The 27,325-nt window shown below is 40.4% G+C and overlaps 1 protein-coding gene across 1 annotated transcript in view; it reads right to left on the bottom strand.

Moving 5' to 3' along the window:
- elavl4 (ELAV like RNA binding protein 4) overlaps nucleotides 1-23,091 on the bottom strand; it is a 128,773-nt gene extending 105,682 nt beyond the window's left edge. Inside the window, exon 1 of the mRNA XM_008109561.3 lies at nucleotides 22,981-23,091. Coding sequence (XP_008107768.1) covers nucleotides 22,981-23,076 — 96 coding nt within the window. The 5' untranslated portion in view covers nucleotides 23,077-23,091. The remainder of the gene's footprint in view (nucleotides 1-22,980) is intronic.
- Nucleotides 23,092-27,325: the final 4,234 nt, after the last annotated feature.

Consider the following 27,325-nt stretch of genomic DNA (forward strand, 5'->3'; position numbering starts at 1 on the left):
CCAAACAGAGAAGGACTTTTCCACAGGAAACACAGTACACATAGACTACATGAGTATGCAACAAAGGAATACTGCAAATAGTGTATTGCATTAAGACACACAAATAAATTATATTTATTGCAAGCCAACAGAAAAATGTTAATCTGTTTAACACATTCTCTCTCCAGTTCTATGTCTTTCTAAAGATTTACTTTAGATAGCTTTTCAAAGTGAGGTACAATTGAATTTTTCGTACATATGGAAAAAGCACAATTACAGAAAACTATGGTGTTCTGGAAGATACATGTTTTAGAAATGTTCAAAGCAATAACAGTGCAAATCTATTTCACTGTTGAAAGTATGGGAGGGAAGGAGTCTTATGGCACTGGTTTATTTTTACATGTGATTTCATGATTAAATAACCTGAGGAAACCAGCTTCTGAGGAAACGGACAGTAATTCAGAAAAGCTTATGCTGGAACAAATCAGAAATGTCTTAAAGGTGACAGAAAACTCCAATTCCCCCTTCTTTCTCTATATCAAGGCTTCTTAAAAAATTTTTTCCATTCGTGACCCCTTTTCTACTTGAGAAATTTTTGATCAACCATGGGTATATAGATATATAAAATACTGTAGGTATAAAAATCAAACATTTACTGATAATACATTACCATTTTCAAGAGGTACAGCTGAAGCATTTTTTGCACAGTTCACTGTAAGCGCTGTAACAACAGATTTGTGTTAACGGGTGGCATTTGGAAAACATTTACTGTTGCTAATTTTTTCATTGAGCCTAAGGGGTTAGGACCCATAGTTTAGGAAACAGTGCTCTATATCACAAAGCAAACAAACTGCTATGTTTATGGCTACTTAAGGTAATCAATTTATAATAGCAATTATATATCAAAGCAGTCATTTTCAATAGACCTGGACTTTTTTCTTTTCTCCAGTTGCATTATAAAGGGACAATAACACTAGATTCATCACATGGGCAGAATCATCACAGTCCCATTAGCTTTCTTATTCTACAACATACTCTCTTAGAGAATACAAAGACTGATTTTTGTCAGACATTATTAATTGCAAAGAATTTTATTATTATGCAGTTCTATGCAAATTCATACTGGAATAAGGTATATTGAAAACAGGGGATTGCATCTCTCATTACAAATGTCCAAAATGACATTGCACATCTTGTATAATCAACAGAACTCACATAATTTAATAGGAAATATGATAACAGAAGTCTTCCACAGAATCCTTGACAAGGCTCAGCCTTTATGTTTCATGTAAAAATACCGTGTTATTAGAAGACAAAACACAATTTGCCATTTTTTTGTCTTATTAAAATAAATATTTATTAAAATAAATATTTCTTGAAAAATGCAATTTATTCAAATCATCTTTCACTCTTGAGATGAAAAGAGTAATTAAAAGTGACAATTAAAAGAAACACGTCATTATAAAAAATTATATATGATAATCAAAAAGTGGGAAAACAAAGGGGTATTGCAAAGCGTTTCACAACTCTTCTTTCATTCTACTCCAAGATAATTTAAAATTTAAGACTTGTTCAATCTGATTTTCATAACCTGAATTTATACCAACATATTAAACTGTAAAAGAACTAGCAGCTATTTTTAAATAGCTGAACAGAAATCTACACTACATGCCACTACATTATATTTGAACATTTTCATTGTTGAAATAGATTTATGATTTTCTCGCCCAATTTTCCTCATGTTTTATAAGGATTCATCGATGCAACAAGAATCTCCTTCTCCTAATAGTATCACTGCATGCTTTGTTACCTGTGTCTAGAGACATCATGCTGTGTTCAGATAAAACTTAATTGTTCTTCTGACACTGAACAATAAGGGACCTTTAAACTCATCTAATAAACTACAAGTGCTTTATTTTTAGCATTGTCTCAAAACAAACACAATGGCAATAGACCAGACACTGCATCAGGTTAAAAAGCCTTTTTATCTTTCAAGGATATCCTGCTCATTTATAACAATGCCAATATTGGCAAAATGAAACTATTCCTGAAGAAATTCTGTATATACCTTCCTGGGAAGAAAACCCACCAGGTATCATGGCAATTACAGTAGAGTCTCACTTATCCAAGCCTCGCTTATCCAAGCTTCTGGATTATCCAAGCCATTTTGTGGTCAATGTTTTCAATATATCATGATATTTTGGTGCTAAATTTATAAATACAGTAATTACAACATAACATTACTGCATATTGAACTACTTTTTCTGTCAAATTTGTAGTATAACATGATGTTATGGTGTTTAATTTGTAAAATCATAACCTAATTTGATGTTTAATAGGCTTTTCCTTAATCCCCCCTTATTATCCAAGATATTCGCTTATCCAAGCTTCTGCTGGCCCGTTTAGCTTGGATAAGTGAGACTCTACTTAGCTTGGATAAGTAGATGTTAGAACTGCTCTGATATAATTTTTGAAGTAGATTTGTAACATTTTATCAAGTTTCAGAGTTGAATAAAACAAAGGAAATTTTCAAACCAGTGGACTTTAAAAATTATTCCAATATTGCAGCAAAAATGCATTTGGGTCCCATCTACACTGCTATATTGAACGGCATTATACAGTCAGTATAGACTCATATAATGCACTGAACTGCATTGAACTAGATTATATGAATCTACACTGGCATATACTTCCAGTTCAATCTGCATTATAATAACAGTGTATATCACCAAAGCACTTGCCTCCTGGAAGTGATGCAATCTGAAATCCCGAGAAATGCCTTTGGTGATCCAAACTGCATTGACAATGCCTTACTCAGCCTGGAAGCTAAGATGGTTCCTCTGAAAGCATAAGGCTGGTTCAGTATAATTAGCTACTGGCTGAAACTAAATTTCAAATCACTCAGGCTATCCCCGTTGATCCAACTGGATAATTTCTCCTCCAACTAGGCAAGAGCTGCAAATTGTTTCATTTTAAAACTTTTGTAGAAATGATTATCTAGCAGGTATTTTCACAAAAGCTATTTTGTGCACCATGAGTGGCTGTTGCACTGCACCTTTTATGCAATTTACAGATTTACTGTTTGGGAATTTTGCTTCTTCTACAAGCTTGTTGACATTGTCAAACACAATGATCCCCCTATTAAGACAACACTCTTGACATTCTCCAAATAACTAGTGGAGCATAACTTCTGGGGAAATTGTGTGCTAGTAGTCATAGCAGTATATGATGCTTGCCTAGGAAGGGAATCTTTGACCAGATATTACATACTGAAGAAGATTGAATTCCAGCCCCAATTCATTAAATGTAATCCTGTTTTAAAATATCCATGTATATAACATAAAAACTATATGTTTCAAGTTCAATTTCTTCTCCTTTATAGTCCATGTAAATTTTCTTTTTCCCCTCAAGAAAAAAGGTCTACACTAAGTATATTCACAGATACCTGGGGTAGTTTTGCAAATGGTTTGGATGGCACGCTTTCTCAAAATATCTGTAGACCTTCAGATATTTTTTTTTCGGGAGGTGGGGGGAATGACCTTGTTACTTTTGGTTTTCAGACATCACTTTTCTCATCCGTTTCTCTCTTTGATTTATACAGTAGTCTCACTTATCCAACATAAACGGGCCAGCAGAACGTTGAATAAGCGAATATGTTGGATAATAAGGAGGGATTAAAGAAAAGCCTATTAAATTTAATTATGATTTTACAAATTAAGCACCAAAACATCATGTTTTACAATAAATTTGACAGAAAAAGCAGTTCAATACACAGCAATGTTATGTAGTAATTACTGTATTTACGAATTTAGCACCAAAGCATCATAATGTATTGAAAAGATTGACTACAAAAACATTGACTACTAAAGGGCAGACTGCATTAGATAATCCAGAATGTTGGAAGCTAATGTTGGATAAGTGAGACTCTACTGTACTTTCTATTTTACTACGTTTTAGTTTCTTGTCCCTTCTCTTTTCAATTTTTGTCATTATACTTTTTTAAAATTAACCATTTATTTTTTAAAAATTCTGTAGGTAGGCCATCAAATAAGAAGTATGAAAGAAATGCATTGTTCTACTACAGAGTGGAACTTTTTGAAGAGCAGTCACTCAATCCACCAAACCTTGTTCATCACTATTTGACACTATTTGAACTGCTTCACCAAAAGACCAATGAATTATAATGTCAGTCCAAAATCTATTACATGTTGCTTTTTCAAGAGGAAAATTTTGGGCTATTTAGCTATGTGAGAACATTTATTGATTAACCTGGGCCATTTCTACGCAGACACTATAGTGCAGTTTTATGTCATCTGGAGGTCAGGGGGTTTTCATAATGGAGACCCCCAATGCACACCAAAGCACACCGTAAACCTCAGTCAGTCAGTAGCCTTTATTTCAGTCAATAAAACTTCGGCTGAAGTCAAGTGGTAATAAATTACAATATTACAATATGAAATTACAAATTAAAACATTACAAAATTTGAATTCTAAATAACATCAAGTTCTGATTTATGATTTAGCGATTATAGATATATCCAATCTCTATAAGCTCTATAAGCTTAGTGTTTGTATCATAGGACTAGTTAAAGTTCTAGATTAAGTCCCCTGAGTGCTCGTTATTGCTCTTCCACTGTTACAAGTTGTTCATGAAGCACTTGCGGCTTTTGGCTGCTGAAAAAAAGAATTTAGCCATTTGCTCTGTCACCCTTCTGTCAATGTCACACAGTAGGTATCATTTTTTGGTTCTTCCTGGCCACTTCATAAGTAAAAGGGATAGTATCCTCAGTCTGTCATTTTTGTAGATTGTACAGATAGAAAGCACATGTGTTATAGTTTTGACTATACATGTGCCGTCCGCCAGACAATAAAAAAAAAACTATAAAGCAGAAACGTGCCGTCCTTTATCCGGGCGAACTGCAAATCCCTATAAGCTGTCCTAAAAATATTGAACGACTGAGTCTGGAAAACTCCAAAAAAAGGATGTTTATTCATACAAGGTTGTAAACCTGGCACAGATCTTAAAGTTACAGAAAATGAAACGAATTTCTATAGGTTTTAGTTACAGAATTATCCCTGGTTCCAGAAGGCAAAGGTGATTATAAAACCACTATACCCTAATCACGCTGTCTATATTAGAAGGAGAAACTCTTTCCTTCCCTATCTTTACAGCAAAGATTAGTTCTAGAAGCGACGGAATAACCCTGCTCTTCTAACTAGATTTCCTATTCCAGATCAGTATAATTCAATACTTATCTAATTTGGATAGGCTTAGATTGGCTTGGTTTTGAGGATGATTTGTCCCAGTTAGCTTGCACAGCTGCAGCACGTTGGAAGACTATAGCCAAAATGAGGCTCCAAAATGGAGACTAGACCCTGGTAAAAAAGGGCGGTCCTAAGATGTTGTACTCTTTGACCAATCATTGCAAAGAAAACTGCAGCCAGCTCTTGCAGACTCCAAGCCACTTTTCCTGGGCTTTTGCAGCCAGAGGCTGAAACAAAATGTAAAGGAGGGAAAACAAACGACCAATAGGTAAGGCAAACCATCGTCCTTGGGGACGGAACACTCCCCGTTTAAATTCCCAGGATGTGGGAATTTACCACCCCAAAATACAAACACCTTTGCACATATGACAATACAAACACTAGAACTTTAAACGTCTCCAATAAGCAACACAAGGTCACTAATTGGTCTGTCCAAAATGGACACTTTGTCTCTGTTGCAAGTCTTTAATTGAACACTCCTGACCTTACCGTCTGGGCAAGGAAAGGTCTTTAATACAATGCCCATGGGCCACGCATGGCGGGGCGAGTCTTTGTCCTTTAACAACACAACGTTGTTAACCTCAATGTTGTCCTGTGGGCTTTGCCAGATTCTTCTAGCTTGAAGCTGGCTTAAGTACTCAGCTTTCCACCTTTTCCAAAAGTGGTTGGCCAAGGACTGCACCTGTTTCCACAGGGCACGGTGAGTTCCGTCCGGAACTGGCAACATGATGTCCTTTCCTTCTATGACTTCTATATGGACAGCTCGTATTACTAAACAAGTAAACAAAACTGCCCACCCCTTGTTATTTACAACACCACCCCTGGTTTTTCTGGTAACAATTTCCCAAGGACCAAACACATCGATTCCCACATGGGAAAAGGGTGGGTCTGTCAAAGTCCTATCCTGAGGTAGTTCTGCCATTAACTGACTTTGACAGTTTCGCCTAAGGCGCCTGCATTTAACACATTTGAAAATACAACTGTTGACCAACCTTTTGGCATTAACTACCCACAGACCTTCATTTCTAAGGGCTGCCTCAGTTAGAGTTCTACCCTGATGATGGATCCTTTCATGGTGATGCCGAACGAGCAGCAATGCAGTGTGACTATTAGGGGGTATGATGATGGGGTTTTTTATGCACACCTTGAGTTTAGCCTTGGCTAACCTTCCTCCAACCCTCAAAATACCCTCCTTGTCTAGAAATGGGTTTAACTCATTTAGAAGACTTTGATTAGGGATGTTGAGCCCTTGCTCTAGCCTAGCTATTTCCTGCTTGAAAACAGATCTCTGCACTGACTTGAATATGACGCTCTTAGCCTTTATCATATCCTGGACCTGTAAAGGCTCACTATCTTTGCAAGCTAAATGATGTATAAGCCTAGCAACTGCTCTAAGAAGACTGTGCCACTCCGAAAAACGTTCAAAACGGTGTGGTTCCAGGAAAGATCTTTGGCCCATCTTGATTTCTGTGGTTGATTTGCAGCTTTCACCTCTGCACTTCGTGAGACTTGAGCATTCATAATGTCCAAAAACCTTTGCTCATCTTTCGAGAGCGCTGTGGCTTTGTCTCTCTCAGAGACTTTGAAGATGGAGGAATACTCTGGAGTTATTGCTTGGCAGTAGACTGAGATGTGACTTAGGCAACTGCGCACAAGTGTAGGACGTCCACCTTTAAGCACGTGTGCTTGATTGGAGTCCAACGACGATGGTGGGTGCATCCTGTCTATGCACACCGGGCCTATAACTGTCCAGCCTAATGGCAGTTGTTGTGCGATGGGTGCACCTGGGGGTCCTTTAACTTGGTCGTTCACACAGAACAAGCTCAGGCAGTCCGAGCCAAGCAAAAGGGCAATGTCCACATCTGGCTGAAAGGCTGGTATAGCATTCTTTAACCGTCGCAAATGTGGATGAGCCTCCACAACTTCTTTAGTTACAATTTGCTTTTTGTTCCGAGGGATGGAGGAACACTCAATCAGGTCTGGCAGCTTGAACTGTCTCTTCTGGTCGCAAGAGGAGACAACAAAGCCAGATGCTATGCGACCCTGCAACTTCTTTTTTCCTGCACACGTAGTCATAGTGTAGTCGACCATCTTGGTTTTAAGGTCAAACATGCGGAAGAACTCTGGAGTAGCCAGGGAGGCGTCGCTCTGTGAATCCAGGGCCACATAGAGTCTCTTTCTAAGCCAAGGGCTCTTGGCTGGATATACATCCGCTAGGCAGATAGGATGACAAACTCTTAACTGTTGCGAGTCAGAACACAGCTCTGTACAGGCGACTGCTGAAACTTCCACCTGCATCTCTGGTACGGCTGGCTTGTCGGTGTCTTCAACTGCTGACTTTTCTTTTGGTGAAACATTCCCTTTGGGGTGGGAGATGACACTGGAGTTGTGCATTGCAGTGCAATGCTTGAGGCCGTTGCATTTCTCACACTTGACGTTTTCTTTGCAGTTGGATGCAAAGTGTGGAGTTGCTCCACAGCATCTAAAGCAGATTCCCTGCTTTTGAACTAGCTGTTGTCTTTCTTTGTATGTCTTCCTACTAAACTCCCTGCAGTTGGCCAAGCAGTGAGGCTTTTGGTGAATAGGGCAAAGCAACTCTTTTACTTCTGACCTGGTTTTGTCAGTCTTGTGTTGAGTTTCGACTGCCTTTACGCTGACAGGTCTATTGGCCTCTCTAGGTGGTTTCTTATCCACTTCAGGCGCCTTCCCTGTATGGATCCCTTGATATAAGGTGGGCAGGCCCGTCTGTGGATCATTCCTTTCCCTGGCCGCTCTGGTGATGAACTGGACCAGATGAGAAAACGGTGGGTACACCTGAGAATGGGCCTCCTTGTAGTTAAAAACCTGTTTTCCCCAGTCTTCCTGCAGGGCGAAGGTGTGATGACTCATGGGCCATGTAGTCCTGTTCCTAGTACTGTTGTGACAGATGAAGAGGAAAACTTGGGTTTCCCACTGTTTCTGCCAGATTTGGAGCCCTTGCAGCTGCAAGATGTTTGCCCACAAGAAGTCAGCCAAACAAGCCTTGAGTAGAAATCTCCCCCATTTTCTCGCCGGCTTTATTATAATCAAGATAGAAGCGCTCGGGAGGCGACTCGCCGGAGCGCCAGGATAGCTGCCAGACAATTAGTTGATTAAGTCTGTTTCCCTTGGGAAAGTTTAAGGAGTCATGCATCTGGACACAGTATAGGTTTCGTTTCTTGTTCCCCAGAGAAAGTGTTCCTTGGCGGGAAAACAAGATCCTATATAGGTGTTTGCCCGTAAAGGAATCCTTGCGGAGTCAATTCGTCGGCTTGAGGAGTGAGATCGTGTGTAGACTTCGTACTCCAGTTCCCAGTTCAAGTTTCCTGCCCAGCCTTGCACCATGGACTTCTATGGACTCAGTTCTAGATTCATGTTTGCCTTGTTTCCAGTTTGATCTTGCCAAGTTTCAAGTCTTGCTTTCCCTTGCGTTTTAAACCACGGACCTTGCTTTCCAGTCTCAAGCCTTGTTTTCCAGTTTCCTTCGGATTTACCTTAAGCCTCAAAGACTATGGACAGTTCCCCACACTATTGCTTGCCAAATAGTGTGTGTTTCGGTGAAGTGGATTATAACTTTGGACTTTAATATCACATATTGGACATTGTTTTCCTGGACTATATTTGACCTTTCCTGAAAGGTCTACTTCTGAACTATATTCTACACTTATTTTTATTGACTTTATATATTTCCCTAATAAAGATATTAGATAGATTCTGGTCTCTGCGCATGGTTATTGGTGTTCTGCAGCCTGGGTCCTGACAGAAGGGAAGTTTGCCCAGAATCTGCCGCTGTGACAGATGCTGATCGAGGCACTGCAGTCCAGGCAACTCAGGATTCTCCTTGGCCGACTCTAACTCTGCAAGAAGATCACTGAGGTCCCACAGGAGCTTGCAGTCCTTGAGCTTCAAGGTTGGGAACCTTTGCAGCTTGTCCATTAGATGCTTCAATCTCCGTGCTAGCTCCATACCGCTGATGTAATCTGTCCCAAGCCTTTTCCAAGGCTTTGTCGGGGTCAGCTACGTGGGCTGCATATATTCTCTTAACTTGAGAAGATGATGCTGGACCCAACCAGGCGCCTAGCAGGGTCAGCTCTTCTTCAGGCAACAACTTTAAGTCTCTAATTGCCCTCTTGAAGGTGACCTTCCAGAGAAGGAATTCCTCAGGCTTATCTGAAAACTTTTCAACTCCCTTGTCCTTGAGGTCTCTTTTGGGACTTCTAAGGATAGAGACGAGCTGGGATTGTGGTGTTGATGGGAACAAGTGTGGTGTTGGTTGCTGTAGGGAGAAATCCCGTGCTCCTGGTGTCGACCTTTGACCCTTTGGAGGGAAGGCATCGTCTGTAGACGGACAGATGGTTCCTTTTGGACTTGCTTGTAGGGCCCAATTGGTGATAGGCTTTGATGGTTTGGCTGACTGTTCGGGAATCTTAGTAGGAGGCACAGGCAAACTGAGCAAAGAGGAGCTCCCCGCTATAACGCTTTGAACTTCCGGCAGCCCGAAGGCAACTTTAGGGCCCTGTTCTGACTGAACGGAGAAGTCTTCATGTTCCTCGTCAGAAAGCTGGCTGTTTAAGCTATTAAGATGCACAAGCACCTTGGAAGAAGGGTCCTGCTTTGGCAACTGACTTACATTTTCTTCTGTGAGTTGCCCACTTAGGACCTTGGCCAAAGTCTCAGCCTTTACCTTTTTGGCAGTAGCATCCATCCTTATTCTAAGCATTTCTATTTCACATTGCCTTTGGGCCTGTTCTATTTGGAGTCGCTGTTCCTCCTCTTTAAGGTGGAAAGTGTGGTCAGCTGCTTTTGCATCAGCTTCCGCCTCCGCAACCTTGCTCTGTAGCTCCAGACGTGCAGCCTCCTTAATGTGCAAGGCAGCTAGGGAAGAGATGGCACTCCCAGCAGCAGAAGACTTGCTAGAGTGGCTGTGTTTAGACGATGCACGCTCCCTTAGTTTAGATACCTGGCTAGAGCGGTTGGACTTAAGACTAAGTGCCACAGCAGGTGATTTTAAAAGATTGGTCTCATGGCTGCATAAGGAAGCTAGGATTGCCCTCACCCTATTTTCTTTCTCATTAGTGTCAGCTAAAACACTCACTATTTCTAACTCTGAATCCTTGGCGTTAATGCGCTCGAGGACCTGGACTATCTTAGACACCAAACCCCTCCAAAGACCGAAGGTCTCTTCAAGGTCTGTCTGTAATATGGATGGCACCCTTGTAATACCCAAGCTCTCTATTCTGCCCATTAATGTTACAATGCGCTCCCATGCCGAACCTAACCTCACATGGTGGAGCTCCTTTTCATCTATTAGATGGGCTAGCATCTTGGCTGAAGGGTGCTTTATCCTTTGGGGCCTTTCATTCCTAATTTCAGCCTCAGAAGGAGATATACCATTTGTATCATCTTGAAATTGCATAGACATTATATATTCTTAGTAGCAAGTAAATTTACAACAAAGGCAAATGCAATATACCTGCAAGTAAATTTACAATAAAAGCAAATGCAATATATAATACAATGCACAGCACTTAACCATAGCAATATATATCACTAAGTAACTATACTTTACAAAGATTGTGACCTTTGGCGCCAGACTTTGGTGGGCAAGCTGCAAAATGCCAACTGACAGCAACTTGCCACTTGATACCTCCCTTGCCCGAGTGACGTAAACTGCCAAAATGGCAACTTCGCCAAATTTTCAAGCACCTCGTGCTCTGCGGCTCGAGGCCTGCCGCCGAAGGAGCACCGAGGCTGGCTTTGGAAAGGAGGAGAGAAGAGACGCCTCCTCCCCGCTGTGAAGGGAGGTCACCACCGCAGGACGATGAGACAGGTTACCGCCGCAGGTCGATGAAACAGGTCACCACCGCAGGTCAATGAAACGGGTCACCACCGCAGAACGATGAGGCAGGTCACCACTGCCGGACGATGAGGCAGGTCACCACCGCCAGGCGACTGTCCCGGCCGAGATCCTAGCCACTGTGAAGACTCAGCCAGAACTTTCTTTCGGAGTTGCCAGGCTTATCTGGGTCCCGGCCTGGTGCTTCTGGACTCATCACCTCCGTGTGAGCCCAAAGACTACTGCTGGAGCTCCGCGGCTCGATGCCTGCCGCCGAAGGAGCTCAGGGTAGATTGCTGGGTTTTGCACAGCCGTGCAATTGCAGAAGCAGCCGCGGGGCTACTCGCACACACGCGAGCTGAAGAGGATACTGCAGAGGCTGAAGGAATGGAGCCCCACTCTCTCACTTGCCTTTCGGCCTGGCAGCAAGCTTCACTGCAACAGACCAACAAAATCAAAGTCTCTATGGCCGTGCAGGCTACCTCAAGCGGAAAAACCGCTGATCGTCCTCAAAACTGTGCCGTCCGCCAGACAATAAAAAAAAACTATAAAGCAGAAACGTGCCGTCCTTTATCCGGGCGAACTGCAAATCCCTATAAGCTGTCCTAAAAATATTGAACGACTGAGTCTGGAAAACTCCAAAAAAAGGATGTTTATTCATACAAGGTTGTAAACCTAGCACAGATCTTAAAGTTACAGAAAATGAAACAAATTTCTATAGGTTTTAGTTACAGAATTATCCCTGGTTCCAGAAGGCAAAGGTGATTATAAAACCACTATACCCTAATCACACTGTCTATATTAGAAGGAGAAACTCTTTCCTTCCCTATCTTTACAGCAAAGATTAGTTCTAGAATCGACGGAATAACCCTGCTCCTCTAACTAGATTTCCTATTCCAGATCAGTATAATTCAATACTTATCTAATTTGGATAGGCTTAGATTGGCCTGGTTTTGAGGATGATTTGTCCCAGTTAGCTTGCACAACAAGCACGTTGGAAGACTATAGCCAAAATGAGGCTGCAAAATGGAGACTAGACCCTGGTAAAAAAGGGCGGTCCTAAGATGTTGTACTCTTTGACCAATCATTGCAAAGAAAACTGCAGCCAGCTCTTGCAGACTCCAAGCCACTTTTCCTGGGCTTTTGCAGCCAGAGGCTGAAACAAAATGTAAGGGAGGGAAAACAAACAAACGACCAATAGGTAAGGCAAACCATCGTCCTTGGGGACGGAACAATACCCTTCCGCACAGGAGCATATTCTGGGTTTATATTCAATCCCTTTGAATCGACCCTCTTGCATGGCTGATTTGATTACACACAATCTGGCTCTGCTAAAAGCATGGTGAAATTTTGGGATATTTAAATTTTCCAGATATTTAGCACCTCCCGAAGAACTAAATGCTAAGCCTACACTCAGTGAGGAGCATGTGGAATGTGCCAATGTCATTGAAGCCTGTTTATTTATATCACTAATTTGTTCAGCTATTATCTTTGTTGCCTTTTTGTATTCAAGACTCCTCAGGATATTTTTTGAAAGCCCCAGCTGCCTAAGTTTCTCATTTAGCACTTTGATGCAATAGGATTTGAAAAAGTCTTTTTGGATCAAATATATATATCCACTTCAGGCCCCTTATATACCCTCTCAATCCAGTATCCTAGAGCCTTGCTTCAAGCTATTGAGTCCAATGAAGCTGTTCCTGTTTCCAGTCTTAAAACTGCAGAGGGAACACAATTGGGAACAGCGAACAGTTTTCTGAGAAACCCCTATAGGGCTTGTTCTACTGGAGATGAGAAGCCTGAGATCCAAACTGGTACTGCATACAGTAGTTGGGCCATTACCTTGGCTTGGAAAACCCTTATTACAGCTGGGATATACTGACCACATTTTGTGTAGCAAAAACAGATTACGTATAGCTTTTCCGCTGCATATAGCATTTTGTACTGCCATTTTGGTGACATCTCCAGGATCCAGAGGCCTGAAAAGTAACCCCTAGGTATTTAAAGTTGGATGCTTGTTGTATTGGGTTCTCTCCTATATACCAATTCTATCTAACTCAGTTTTTTGAGAAAACCATGGTTGTTTATCTTTAACTGTTTTTTTGCAATATTGGTAAAATGCATTCAAGACTCACTTTAATCCTACCTTATTGTAGGATAAGAGGACAGCGTTGTCTGCGTACAGCAACAGAGGAATGTTGGTGGATGAAATTTTGGGGGGGGGGGGTGTTCATTTGGAAGTGAGACAAAGATGGCCAGGTCATTTAAGTACAGGTTAAACAGATTTGGTGCCAGGATCCACCCCGATATACCCCTCTATTGACTGCAAATGGGTTTGAGAGATGACCTTGTATGACACATCTAACCTGTGCTGTTAGAGTATAGACTCTTAATCAGCCAGAGCAATCTTCTATCAATTGTGGTCCCCTGCAGTTTTTGCCAGTTTGAATCTTGGTCAAAGGCAGCTTTTAGGTTGATAAAAGTGGTAAATAAGTGTGTGTGTGTGGGGGGGGGGGGGGGAAGGTTGATATTTTTCAGCCAGATGGTTTAACACAATACAGTGATCTATAGTTGACCTCCCCTTTCTAAAACCTGCATGTTCCTTACCTATTATTTTTCTGACTTCATCCAATCTAAGAGCCTGTTGTATAAATGCTGAACATATAGTTTGCCCACCCCCATACTGATGGGATGGTAGTATGTCAGCTAGTATGTTTTAAAAAAAACTAATTAGAAAGTCTGAAATGAGCCAGAAAATCTACTTCAGTCAAAGTATATCCTATTCAGGGCTCAAAAGGGGAGTGATCCTGATTGGACATGGATATTCACATCAATGCATCTCAACGGGCTGATTAAAGGGGGAAAACCCTTCATTTTTTTCCCGCCACTGTTGTAGCCATTTACTACGGTTCCTGGTTTCAGTTGCGATTTGCATTTGGCAAATACTGTGGCCATCATCTCAACCTGGAACTAGTTCCTGGGGCAGCTGTGTAGGCACTCTGAAGCAGATTGGTCCTCTTTTAATCACTTCCTAACTTGGTTTAAGGGGTGGAGTAGAACCACCTTAAGTCTGATTACAAGAATTAAATGATATCTTCATGGACAAAGGAACTGTCTTTGTCATCGTTCAATCTTTAGATAGTGAAACATATTGGTTCTGTAGCAGACAGGATTTCTCCCAGCGCACTTTCCCTCCTGGATGTGTTTTGACTGTTTTCTGTAGTTCCTCCTTTCTTCTTTGAGCTTTTGCTCACTGTATTTGGATTTGACCCAAAACAGATCATAATTGACTATAGCAAGGAGACAGAGCCTGAATATTCGCACAGCCCTTTTGTAATGTAGTAGATGCAAGCAATAATAATAATAATAATTATACTTTATTTTTCTATCTCGCCACCATCTCCCCGAAGGGACTCAGGGCGGCTAACATGGGCCAATTACGAGTGTCAAGAACTAAAACAATGATACAATAATTTAAAAAAATAAGCAATTAAAACATAGCATACAATAAAACGCATAATAACCAGACAAATGAGGGGATGATACAAACATTAACCACTAAGGATAAAGGAGGTTGAGCATATAAAATACACGATTTGAGAGTTTTTTTAATAAAGTGCATGATCAAGTGTCAGAGAGTCAACTTGTATAATATGGGATAGGGTAAAGTAGGAAGGGAATAAAGTGCTGAGAAGTAATGTATCGGTGATATGAGTCTGTCATATCGGTGGCTATTCAAATGCACACTGAAAGAGCCATGTCTTCAACTGTTTGATGAAGATAGACAGGGTTGGAGCCAATCTAATCTCCCTAGGGAGGGAAATCCTCCTTAGCAACTCTACTTCTGAAATTCAACATAAATAAACCCCATCTGAAAGGTTTTCAGACCTAACTTGGCTTTGGTTGATGACAAGACAAGACCTCCATCTCATCTCTATTATTCACTTTACAACTATGGTCTAATGACATGGAATTGTGTACTATATGCATATCTGAGGAAACAGGTTTTATACGTTCTATAAAGAAAGTATTCCAATTGATAATTTGTACATTATTTCCAATTTGACAAATGCATTGCACTATAAACAGTGTGTGCTCTTAATCTCACACAAACTGAGTCAGATTCACTGGAGTGGCTGAATAATAATAATAATAATAATAATAATAATAATAATAATAATAATAAATGTAATAATAATGCTTTATTTATAGCCTGCCCTATCTCCCTGTGGTGACTCAAGGCGGCCTCCCACAAAACAAAACACAGTGGCAAACATTCAATGCCAATAACAACATATAGTAAAGACAGATTCAATAAAATTAAAATAACAAGTTAAAATAAACAATGTTGTACATCTCAAACTTTACATATAATAAATTCTTTAAAACACTGCAAAAGTTTGACTAAAATAATTATTTATACCTTTGCATCTAAAACAATTCCAACCACCAACTTTTATAAGAAATTGAAATTGTGGGAAGTGTCTCAGAAGCCTATATCTTGATATTCACCTAAGGCCCCATTTTTTTCATTTTACATTTATTTTTATAATTTGTATCTTGGGAACAAAATTTGTGTCCCAGAATCCTTCAAACTCTCACTATTTTCCAGAGTTTTAAAACACTATATTTAAATGTACTTTTCATTTTTTAAAAAAGCTTTGGGATCCTAGGGTCCTGGGAATATTCCTAGAATGTTTTGGAAAAATACAAAGATGTTAAACTTGTTTTTCTGTTTCACTTTTTATTTTATCACCCTTTGATATCTTCTTTTTCTAAGACTTGTGGGAAACTGTAAGGGGAAAGTAACCTATGAGTTCTCAACTTTCACAATTTCCTCCATTTTTTACTTCTTCAATCCATGCTCCAGAGAATAATCCAGATACCATAAAGGCACCAGTTCCTCTCTGATCTTAGAAACTAAGAAGGTCAGTCTTAGTACATGGATAGAAGACAACAAAAAAAAGAAAAAAAAGAAAAAGAAGTCCTATGAAGTTCACGGGGTCACCAAGTCAATAGACTTGAAGGCACAGGTGACTTGAAGGCAAATACATGAAGTAATTCCCCCTAATATTTTGCTAAATTTTATTATATATTTTTCTAATTAAATTATCCCTGCTGTTACCCTGCTCTTAGTTTTGCACAAAGAGCCTTATTAAACTTACTAACCTCAACTTGGCTTTTCCTTGCAAATGAAGTACAAATTCACCCAAACACAGATTGTGGTTGAAACAGGAAACTGCTAGACCAAAAGACTGTGCTTTCATGTTGCTTCTTTGTTTTACACTCTTGATATTGAACTTGATATATTGCAGTTTGGGGACCAGACATTGCTGTTTCATCAGACAAATGTGAGTTCAAAGAACTAATTTCATACTGTTTTATGGTCCAGAGAGCATTCTGGGGTGTTCCGACCTACCATTTGCTCCACCTACCACTCTGCCTATAATTTAGATGCTGCAAACCACTGGTTGCAAACCACAGTTAAAATAAAAAAGAATGAATGCACACAAGAAAGAAAGTGTCAAGTAGAAGCATGGTTCAATCTTGCAAATATGTTCAAAGAACAGGAAGAACTCCGTCATATATATAGAGCCTTGAAGTTTCAGGGTATACTTCTTGGAAAAATGAACACACCGAAAATGTAATCAAAATAAAAAGACTACATTCATGATTAAATTTGCATGATAGACATGTTCTTAGACATGTTCTTTCATTGTACTTCTTAAAGAGTTTTCTTTTTCAAATTCATTAACTAGGAATACAAGCTTCTGTTATGTCTTATTGATATTATTATTAAGATTTTAACAGAATTAGACATGCTTTACAGCTGCAGTTTCTAGACTCTTCAGGAAGATGCTAGTTGTCAGGACCCAGACCGCAGAGCACCAATAACCATACACAGAGGCCAGAATCTATCTAATATCTTTATTGAAGTAATATATAAAGTTGATAAAAACAAGTGTAGAAAATAGTCCAGAAGTAGACCTTTCAGGAAAGGTCAAAATTAGTCCAAAGAAACAATGTCCAATATGAAATATTAAGGTCCAAAGTTGTAATCCAGTAACCGAAACACTCACTTTGCCAAGCAAAGTGAGGGGAGATGACAAGGTCCTTTAGTCCATGAAACTTAAGCAAGGCTAGGAAGTAAACTTGATTCTTGGAACACTAGGCTTATTTCAAGGCAACAAGAAACGAGGAGCAAGAACAGGATCCGTGGTAAATTCGTGGCGAGGTCCGGGAAGCAAGGCAAGGTCCGTGGAGCAAGACAAGGTCCTGGGAAGCAAGGCAAGGCTGGAAACGGGAACAAAGGGCTTGGACGCGGGAGTAGCGTAGTCCACACACAACCTACTCCCGAAGCTGACGAATTGACTCCGCAAGATTCCTACGTGGGCAAAACACCTAAATAGGGTCTCGTTTTCCCGCCAAAGAACATTTCTCTGGGGAACCAGAACCGAAAGCCATTCTCTGTGTCCAGATGCATGACTCCCTAAAGTTTCCCATGGGAAGCAGGCTTAATCAGCTGAATGCCTGGCAGCAATCCTAGCGCTCCTGCGAGACGCCTCCTGAGCGCCTTTCTGTTGTTTATAATAATCACGGCGAGAAAATGGGGGAGATTTCTGCTCAGGGCTTGTTTGGCAGACTTCTGGAAGGCAAATCTCCTGCAGGTGCAAGGGCGCCAATTCTGGCTGAGAAAACTCCAATTCTGGCTGAAACGGTGGGAAACCTAAGTTTTCCTCTTCATCTGTCACAACAGTGCTAGGAACGGAACTACATGGCCCATGAGTCATCACACTAGTAAACATGACACTACTAGCAATGTGCAATTCTGCCTCTGCTTTGCTTCTCCTTCTAAAAAAACATTTTTAAAATATCACATGGTTTTCTGAGGAGTAAACAATGCAGAAGACTACAAATTTGTCTATGAATAGCAAAGGCAGTAAAGTTGACAGAATTGTTGTTCTCATGGCTTCCATTCTTACACAAACCTGATTCAGAGGTTATGACCAGAGTTATTATAAACTGCCATGGGATAAACCCTTGTGCCGGAAGGACTGCTGACAGGTCGGGGGTTTGAATCCGGGAAGAGCGTGTGAGCTCCCTCTGTCAGCTCCAGCTCCCCATGCGGGGACATGAGAGAAGCCTCCCACAAGGATGGTAAAAACATCTAATATCTGTAATTTAAGATAATAATAATTCTTTAATAAGATAAGACGGTCCAACTCTGAATACCTATATACTCAAGTATAAACCGACCTGAATAGAAGCCAGCCAGGACCCTCACTTGAGTATAAGCCGAGGGGAGCTTTTTCAGCCTTAAAAAAGGGCTGAAAAACTAGGCTTATACTCGAGTATATACAGTATTTACATGCAAAAGGGTATTTCAGCAACAGAGCTTCTCTAATCTCTTGGGATATTGGTGTCAAATTTCAGACTAAATGCCAAGTATTCATTAAACATTAGTTCTGCACGAATTTATACCCTACAGCGGGTAAGAGAGCCATTGGGGAAGAATTCAACCTATTTCCTCTGTAACTACATGGAAAAAAATAAAATGATATGCGCACCAGGCATTTTAAATGTTTCCTTTTATGTTGTGAAATTATTTTCAATATACAGTAGAGTCTCACTTATTCAAGCTAAATGGGCCAGCAGAACCTTGGATAAGCGAATATCTTGGATAATAAGGAGGGATTAAGGAAAAGCCTATTAAACATCAAATTAGGTTATGATTTTACCAATTAAGCACCAAAACATCATGTTATACAACAAATTTGACAGAAAAAGTAGTTCAATACGCAGTAATGTTATGTCGTAATTACTGTATTTATGAATTTAGCACCAAAATATCATGATATATTGAAAACATTGATTACAAAAATGCCTTGGATAATCCAGAACCTTGGATAAGCATGTCTTGGATAAGTGAGACTCTACTGTACAACTATAATATAATTTGCTCTATTTTATATAGGGAGTGGGCTGAGTACTACATCTACGTTATAAAAGCAGAAACAACTTCTAGAAAGTATTGAAGCATTTCTAAAGACCCAGGAAACAAACACTTCCTGGCATGTTCCAGTCTTGTTAAGAAAGAAGAGAAACTCAAGTGGGGTACATGTCTATTTCTGCAACCTCTTCACAATTTAAAAATATTTAATATGTTAACATACTGAAATCATCCATAATGGTTTGCTTAGAACATCGTTCGTTCATTAGTCAAGGATTCCTTCAACATATCATATATTAATTCATTTCAGATCTTCAAAATTTGCCCATGTAAAGCCAACAGGGACAGTACAGTAATGCTGTTTCCCCTTTACATATGCACAATTACATATTTTATGGCTAGAAACTAACCATGGCTAGAAAATATTTGGGGGAGGTGGGAATCCAGAAAGCAAACCTTGATTTTGGCAAGCACCATGTTGATGTGAAGGCTGTAACTTCTCACCATTTCAGATTCTCAGTCGTTCTCTGGACCCTTCTACACTGCCAAACAATCCAGATTGTCTGCTTTGAACTGGATTATATGGCAGTGTAGACTCATGTAATCCAGTTCAAAGCAGATAATGATAACCAAGGGATTGGTGCAATGTCAAAAATGTTTAATATGTTTCTGTCCATGTTTAATGTGTTTTTGTTTAGTTTTTAATTTTTTTAATTTACAGTTATATGTTATTGATTTAGATATATTATGTATTGCTTATATATATATATATATATATATAGCATTGAATTTATTGCCATGTATTATTTTGTACACCGCTTTGAGAGAAAAGCGGTATAGAAATGCAATAAATAAACAAATACATAAATAAAGTGGATTATCTGCTTTGAAAACCTGGATTATATGGCAGTGTAGAAGAGGCTTTTGCCACTCAATTCAATTGTTCACTATTTTATATAAGAGGCACAATTTCACTATGTCATTATATACAAAGCGACTTCCAGCATGTGTGCCGGTTCTGGAATCAAACCCCAGCAGATATTGAGAGACCACTGTATAAATACCAGTGTAAAGTGCTTTGAGTCTGTAAATTGTCCTCAACAAAGCTTCAGTATCCGCTGTGTCCTTTGAATCCCAAACCTGAATAAACTGCTTGGTAACACACTATCTTATACATTTTATATTCCAGTGACATTATTTTCTGCCCATGAAGATCAGGTGAAGGGGTGGAACACATTGGGGAATACAGTCCCGGAACTCAAAACACTCCAAAATCCAAAATTGTCCACATGTGTTTCTGAGACCCCATCTGCATTTTGCTATAATGCAGTTTGAAACTGCAATATATGGACAGTGTAGGCTCACAGAACTGTATTATATTGGAACTGCATTCTATGGTAGTGAAGATGGGCCCTGGAAACCCTTCCACACAGCCATATAACCCAGAATATCAAGGCAGAACATTCCACTATATCTGCTTTGAATATCTGCTTTGAACTGGGTTATCTGAGTCCACGGAAGAAACACTGACAACCTTAGATAAGCAGATGATACCATTTTGACGGCTGAAAACAAGGAGGAGCTAAGGAGCCTTAGAACTAAGGTGAAAAAAGTGCAAAAGCTGGGATGCAGTTAAACATCAAGAAAACAAAGATTATGACAACCAGACTGATTGATAACTGGCAAATAGAGGGAGAAAATGTGGAGGCAGTGACAGACTTTGTATTTCTAGGTGCAAAGATTACTGCAGACGCAGACTGCAGCCAGGAAATTAGAAAACACTTATTGGGAAGAGAGTAATGACCAAGCTAAATAAAATAGTGAAGAGCAGAGACATCACACTGGCAACGAAGGTCTGCATAGTTAAAGCAATGGTATTCCCCGTAGTGACCTATGGATGCGAGAGCTGGACCATAAGGAAGGCTGAGCAAAGGAAGATAGACGCATTTGAACTGTGTTGGAGGAAAATCCTGAGAATGCCTTGGACCATGAGAAGATCCAACCAGTCCATAATCTAAGAAATAATGCCTGACTGCTCACTGGAGGGAAGGATATTAGAGGCAAAGATGAAGTATTTTGGCCAGATCATGAGAAGACAGGAAAGCTTGGAGAAGATAACAATGCTGGGGAAAATGGAAGGGAAAAGGAAGAGGGGCCGACCAAGGGCAAGATGGATGGATGGTATCCTTGAAGTGACTGGCTTGACTTTGAAGAAACAGGGAGTGATGATGGCCAACAGGGAGCTCTGGCGTGGGCTAGTCCATGAGGTCACGAAGAGTTGGAAGCGACTGAAGGGATAAACTGCCACATATGTCAGAGTCCACACTGCATATATTCCAGTTCAAAGCAGATAATGTGGGATTTTATTCAGCTGTGTGGAAGGGGCCCGAGATAGTGACACTGCTGCTTTCTGGTGATTCAATATACACAGACTTTGTTTTATGGGCAAAATTATTTCAAATATTGCATATAAAATGAACTTCAGGCTACGGGTATACAGGTGTATAAGAAACATAAATGAAATCAATGTGTAGGTTTGGGTTCCATCTCCAACACATCTCTTTATATACATATATACCAAGCATGGGCAAACTATGGCCCTCCACGTGTTTTGGACTTCAACTCTCACAATTCCTAACAGTCTACTGGATGTTAGAAATTGTGGTAGTTGAAGCCCAAAACACCTGGAGGGCCAGTTTGCCCATGCCTGATATATAAAAGGTAAAGGTTTCCCCCTGACATTAAGTCTAGTTCACAACAAATATCTCTATTTGTATATACCAGCCACATTTGTATATATGCCTGCTTAAAAGGTAAAGGTTTCCCCTGAGGTTAAGTCTAGTTGTGTCCTACTCTGGGGGTTGGTGTTCATCTCCATTTCTAAGCCGAAGAGCCGGCGTTATCCGTAGACTCTTCCAAGGTCATGTGGACAGCATGATTGCATGGAGCGTTACCTTCCCGTCAGAGCAGTACCTATTGCTCTACTCACAATTGCATGTTTTTGAACTACTAGGTTGGCAGAAGCTGGGGCTAACATTGGGAGCTCAACCTGCTCCCCAGATTTTATTTATTTATTCCATTTATATACCACTTTTCTGAACCCGTACAGGAACTCAAAGCAGTTCACAACAAATTATCTCAATTTGTATATACCAGGCACATTTGTATATATGCCTGGTGTAAATGTTTCCCCTGACATCAGGGCTGTTGCCAAGTGTGTGTGTTGCCAAGTGGAGGGGGGAGGGGGGTTAGGGGTTCAACCCTCCCCCTGAACATTTTCAGGTTTTTTAAAAAACCCGGTTTATTCATTAATTTTAACCGGTTAACCAAATCCCCATGAGTGTCCACTGAAGTTTATCGATGGAGCCTGATTTATAAATTATTTTGCATCATGGGACAATTCTTCACGATTCGCTAAAAAAAGTTTCACACCAAGCCCCCAAAATCTTTTTCTAGCTATGGCCCTGCCTAACATTAAGTCTAGCTGTGTCTTCTGGGTGGTGGTGCTCATCTCCATCTCTATGCCAAAGAGCCAGCGTTGTCCGTAGACGCCTCCAAGGTCATGTGGCCGACATGACTGCATGGAGCGCCGTTACCTTCCCACCGGAAGGTAATCTACTCACATTTGCATATGCCTGGTTAGGTATGTACAAATAGAGATATCATAAAATCCGCAATCCAATACACTTCTGGTCGCATGGGTTTCGGATCAGGCATTGCCAACCTGTGCTTTAAACAGTTTGATTTGCCAACATTTGCCGAAGAGGCCGTTTTGCCACCGGTGAATGAATGCATAGAGAAGTTCGCCCAGACACTTGAATGCTTCGTTTAAACACCACTGCCTTCTTTTGGGAAAGGAGGTTTTCCCCGTGGCAAGGCGGGGCAGGTGGGGCTCTGGGGCTGCTTCCAGTTGGGCCTGCGACCCGCAAAATACCTGCGCGGGAGGGGTCCTGGCTGCGGTCTGGTTCCCGCAGAAGCGGACTGGCTGTAGGCGCGGAAGGGCGGGCAATGGCTTGCCTTTGAGGCGCATTGCTCGGGGCTCAGTCCCGCCGGAGAGGCTCCGCCAAGAGCGAAGGCACAGGACGCAGGCACAGGCGCGGCAGCAGCAGCAGCTCCAAGGCGCGCGTCCCTCCGAAGGCTCTGCGGACAGCCGGGGGAACTTCAACGTTCCAAGCGCGCCCAATGGGAACGCTTAGAACTTTCCCCGCCGAGGAGGAAAAGATTGAAACGAGAAGCGTCATTGGCGGGAGCCTTAAATGTTTCTCTTCAAGCGTTCCCTCGGTGTGTTTAAAATCTGAACATTTAGCGCGGGCTTGATGCAAGGGGTTATTTTGAGGCAGTGAGCTGCTTTGTGAATTTTTAAAAATTCCTTCTCTTTCCAAATATGCAGCTCCTTTCTTCCTCGTAGGAGCCGTAGCAGGAAATGTGATGCGTGCCTTGCATTTTTATTGCAGCCATTTCCATCTCTAGGTTGGGGGCAAATAGCAGTTTTAATCCCTGGATTGCTGTGAGTTTTCCGGGCTATATGGCCATGTTCCAGGAGCATTCTGTCCTGACGTTTACCCACATCTATGGTAGGCATCCTCTGAGGTTGTTTTTTATTTTAATTTTATTTTTTAGCATCCTCAGAGGTGAGGTCTGTGGGAAACGAGGCAAGTGGGGTTTATATATTTGAAATCTCCAGGGTGAGAGAAAGAAATCTAGTCTGTTTGAGGCAGGTGTGAGTGTTGCAGTTGACCACCTTGATTAGCATTGAATGACCTTTGAGCTACAAAGCCTGGCTACTTCCTGCCTGGGGGAATCCTTTGTTGGGAGGTGTTAGCTGGCCCTGGTTGTTTCATGTCTGGATCTCCTCTGTTTTCAGAGTGTTGCTCTTTATTTACTGTCCTCTGAGTAGTCTGACATGGTGGTTGTTTGCATGGTCCATCATTTCTGTGTTCTCAAATAATATGCTGTGTCCAGGTTGGTTCCTCAGGTGCTCTGCTATGGCTGATTTCTCTGCTTGAGTGAGTCTGCAGTGCTTTCCATGTTCCTTGATTCGTGTCTGGGCAATGCTGCGTTTTCTGGTCCCTATGTAGACTTGTCCACAGCTGCATGGTATACCGTAGACTCCTGCAGAGGGGAGAGGATCCCTCTTGTCCTTTGCTGGACATAACATTTGTTGGATTTTCTTAGTGGGTCTGTAGATAGTTTGTAAGTAGTGTTTCTTCATCAACTTCCCTAGGCGGTCAGTGGTTCCCTTGATGTATGGCAAGAACACATTTTCTCTGGATGGATCTTTGTCTTTATTCTCCTAGTTTGTTTTAATCAATGGCAAGCAAAGAATAGGCAGTGATTCTGAAGTGACCACTCTCCAAACCTAACATTTCTGCTATCATGTCTAAGGATAGGACAGCTATTGGGGATTTATTGCTGTTGAAGGAGCCATACAAATGTGTGAGGATTATTAACAGTGCAAGCCCATATAGTGTACTTTGTGCCTGTTCAGAAGTAAGTTTAGTTTGAGTGCTCCAAGGACATTGGCATCTGGCCTAGTTGAAGGCGAAGCCACACATATGTGAAGCAATACAATCCTAAGAATACACTTTGTCTTTTGTATTCATGGATCCTGTACACATGGATTCTAAATATCCTCCCGCCTCCAAAAATATATATTTCCAAAAAGCAAATCTTGCTTTTGTGCTTCATGAGGTTGCCAACTCCTAGCTTATAGCTGAGACAGACATTAGATGCCAAATCAAATTATGTTGTATCTTGAAGCTGTAGCTCTTTGCTTTTGCCTAGACCTACTAGGAAGGGCAATACTTCTCTTCCTTTCATTTGCTTCCAAATGAGTAAACTGAGTGCAAACCACTTTTACATTTGAACTCTGCAGCAATTTAAGTAATCTGGGATCAAAGGTGAAACTGGAAAACTGGGGTATAGGATTGATTAGGACTGTCGGAGTGTATGAAATCCCCCTTCATATCTAACCTGACTTGCCTAGCACAACAAGGTAATCTATCTTCATGTTACAGAATGAAGAGGCACTCCATTTCGTCAGTTGCTAGATACTCACCGAAAGAGGGTGCAAGCAATGGCAACTGGGATTCCAAATTATAATAGCAAAATATAACTACATGTCAAGTACTTTGTACCAATATCCTTCCAGAACGATAGCCTTGTTTTTAAATCTTTTCAACATCTAAAATGACCAAATACCAGACTGGTTTTGACACCTTTAATAGAAATAGGCAGGTATAAGTCAACTAATTCAACGAAAGAAGTCAGCCATAGCAGAGCACTTGATGAACCAACCTGGACACAGCATATTATTCAAGAACGCTGAAGTGATGGACCACTCTAACAACCACCATATCAGACTACACAGAGAAACCACTGAAATCCACAAACATGTGGACAGTTTCAACAGAAATGAGGAAACCATGGACATGAACAAAATCTGGTTACCAATATTTAAAAACTCTAAAATCAGAACAGTAAATAAAGAACAACATTATGAAAACGGAAATTCCAGACGTGAAACAATCAGGGCCAGCTAACACCTCCCAACAAAGGATTTATTCGATCAAGAAACAGCCAGAATTTGAATCTGCAAGGCCATTAAATGCTAATCAAGGTGATCAATTGCAACATTCAGACTTGCCTCCAACAGACAAGAGTTCTTTCTCCTAACCTGGACTTTCCACAGACATATAAACCCCACTTTCCTAGTTTTCAGCAAACCTCACAACCTCTGAGGATGCCTGTCAGAGATGTGGGCAAAATGTCAGGAGAGAATGCTTCTGAAACATGGCCAAACGGTCCAGAAAACTCACAGCAATTCAACTCAGACGTGTTTCATCATGATGGTATATTTAGTTTAAAAGGCTTTTTAATGGGTTTAAAATATTTATGTGCATTTTTAGTGGGATAGACATATGGGCAAACCCTGAAAGCATCACGAGGGAAGGAGAACATGTTTTGAGGTGTTACAATATTTCTCCAAAGCTGACTAAAATGTGCCCCACAAAGATCCCAGAGACCCCTTTTTCTGACATCCCACCGAATAGTTAATTGCCTAGCCTGGAAACTTCCAGGAGAGACAATCCTTTGAATGGGTTGTAGATCTAGTCCTGCATCATTCAACCTCTTTTTTTTCCAAATCCTGTAGTTTGTTTTTATTTATTTTTATTTTAATTAGGTTGGGTGTTTGAATAGTCCATGTCTTGTCTGTTACATCTCAGGATGAAAAATGCAAAAATGATGGGAATAATTAAATAGATGCACTTGTAGACAGATTGTGCAGTTGGTTAGGGATGATAAAATCATGCTCGCACCCCATCAAGAGTGTTTACTTTAATTCAAGTGCAGGTATGGTTTGTCTAAACCCTGTTACCTCAGCCAGAAACAACAACTACAACAATAAAACTTTATTTGTATTCCGCCCTATTTCCCAGAGGGGACTCAGGGCAGATTCCAACATACAGTAGAGTCTCACTTATCCAACATAAACGGGACGGCAGAATGTTGGATAAGCGAATATGTTGGATAATAAGGAGGCATTAAGGAAAAACCTATTAAACATCAAATTAGGTTATGATTTTACAAATGAAGCACCAAAACATCATGTTAGACAACAAATTTGGCAGAAAAAGTAGTTCAATACGCAGCAATGCTATGTAGTAATTACTGTATTTATGAATTTAGCACCAAAATATCATGATATATTGAAAACATCGACTACAAAAATGTGTTGGATAATCCAGAATGTTGGATAAGCGAGTGTTGGATAAGTGAGACTCTACTGTACAATGACAAACATTCAGTGCCTCCGTAAAACAAATACTGACATAAAATCCCAAAGAAAATCCTGCATATGAAAATAACCTTAAAACCTAACATTAAATTAAAGCCTAACATCAGTAAATTAAACATAACATCAATAAATTAAACTACACGTAGTCAAACAAAATTTATATAATAAACAACTGATGAATAAGAAAGACACCATTCTTTACCTTTACAGATCTTTGATAGCAACATGCACTGTTTCTATTCATGTAGCACTGTCCTAATAAGATCCCATATGAATAGCATTCCTGCTTCTTGAAGATTCTGGTCAATATAAATAGCTCAATGGCTTCATCTCATACTTTCAGAAGTTTAATTATATTTAGTTTGATGGCTAATAAATAATAACTTATTTGAAATCGTTTCACTTTGTGATAAAGATCCCATTAAAATGAATACCAGCAACACATAAAGTACAAACTTACTATTTATTTTGAAATATTAAG

The sequence above is a fragment of the Anolis carolinensis genome, chromosome 4, assembly GCF_035594765.1.
Source record: "Anolis carolinensis isolate JA03-04 chromosome 4, rAnoCar3.1.pri, whole genome shotgun sequence".
In the NCBI taxonomy this organism is placed as follows: domain Eukaryota; kingdom Metazoa; phylum Chordata; class Lepidosauria; order Squamata; family Dactyloidae; genus Anolis; species Anolis carolinensis.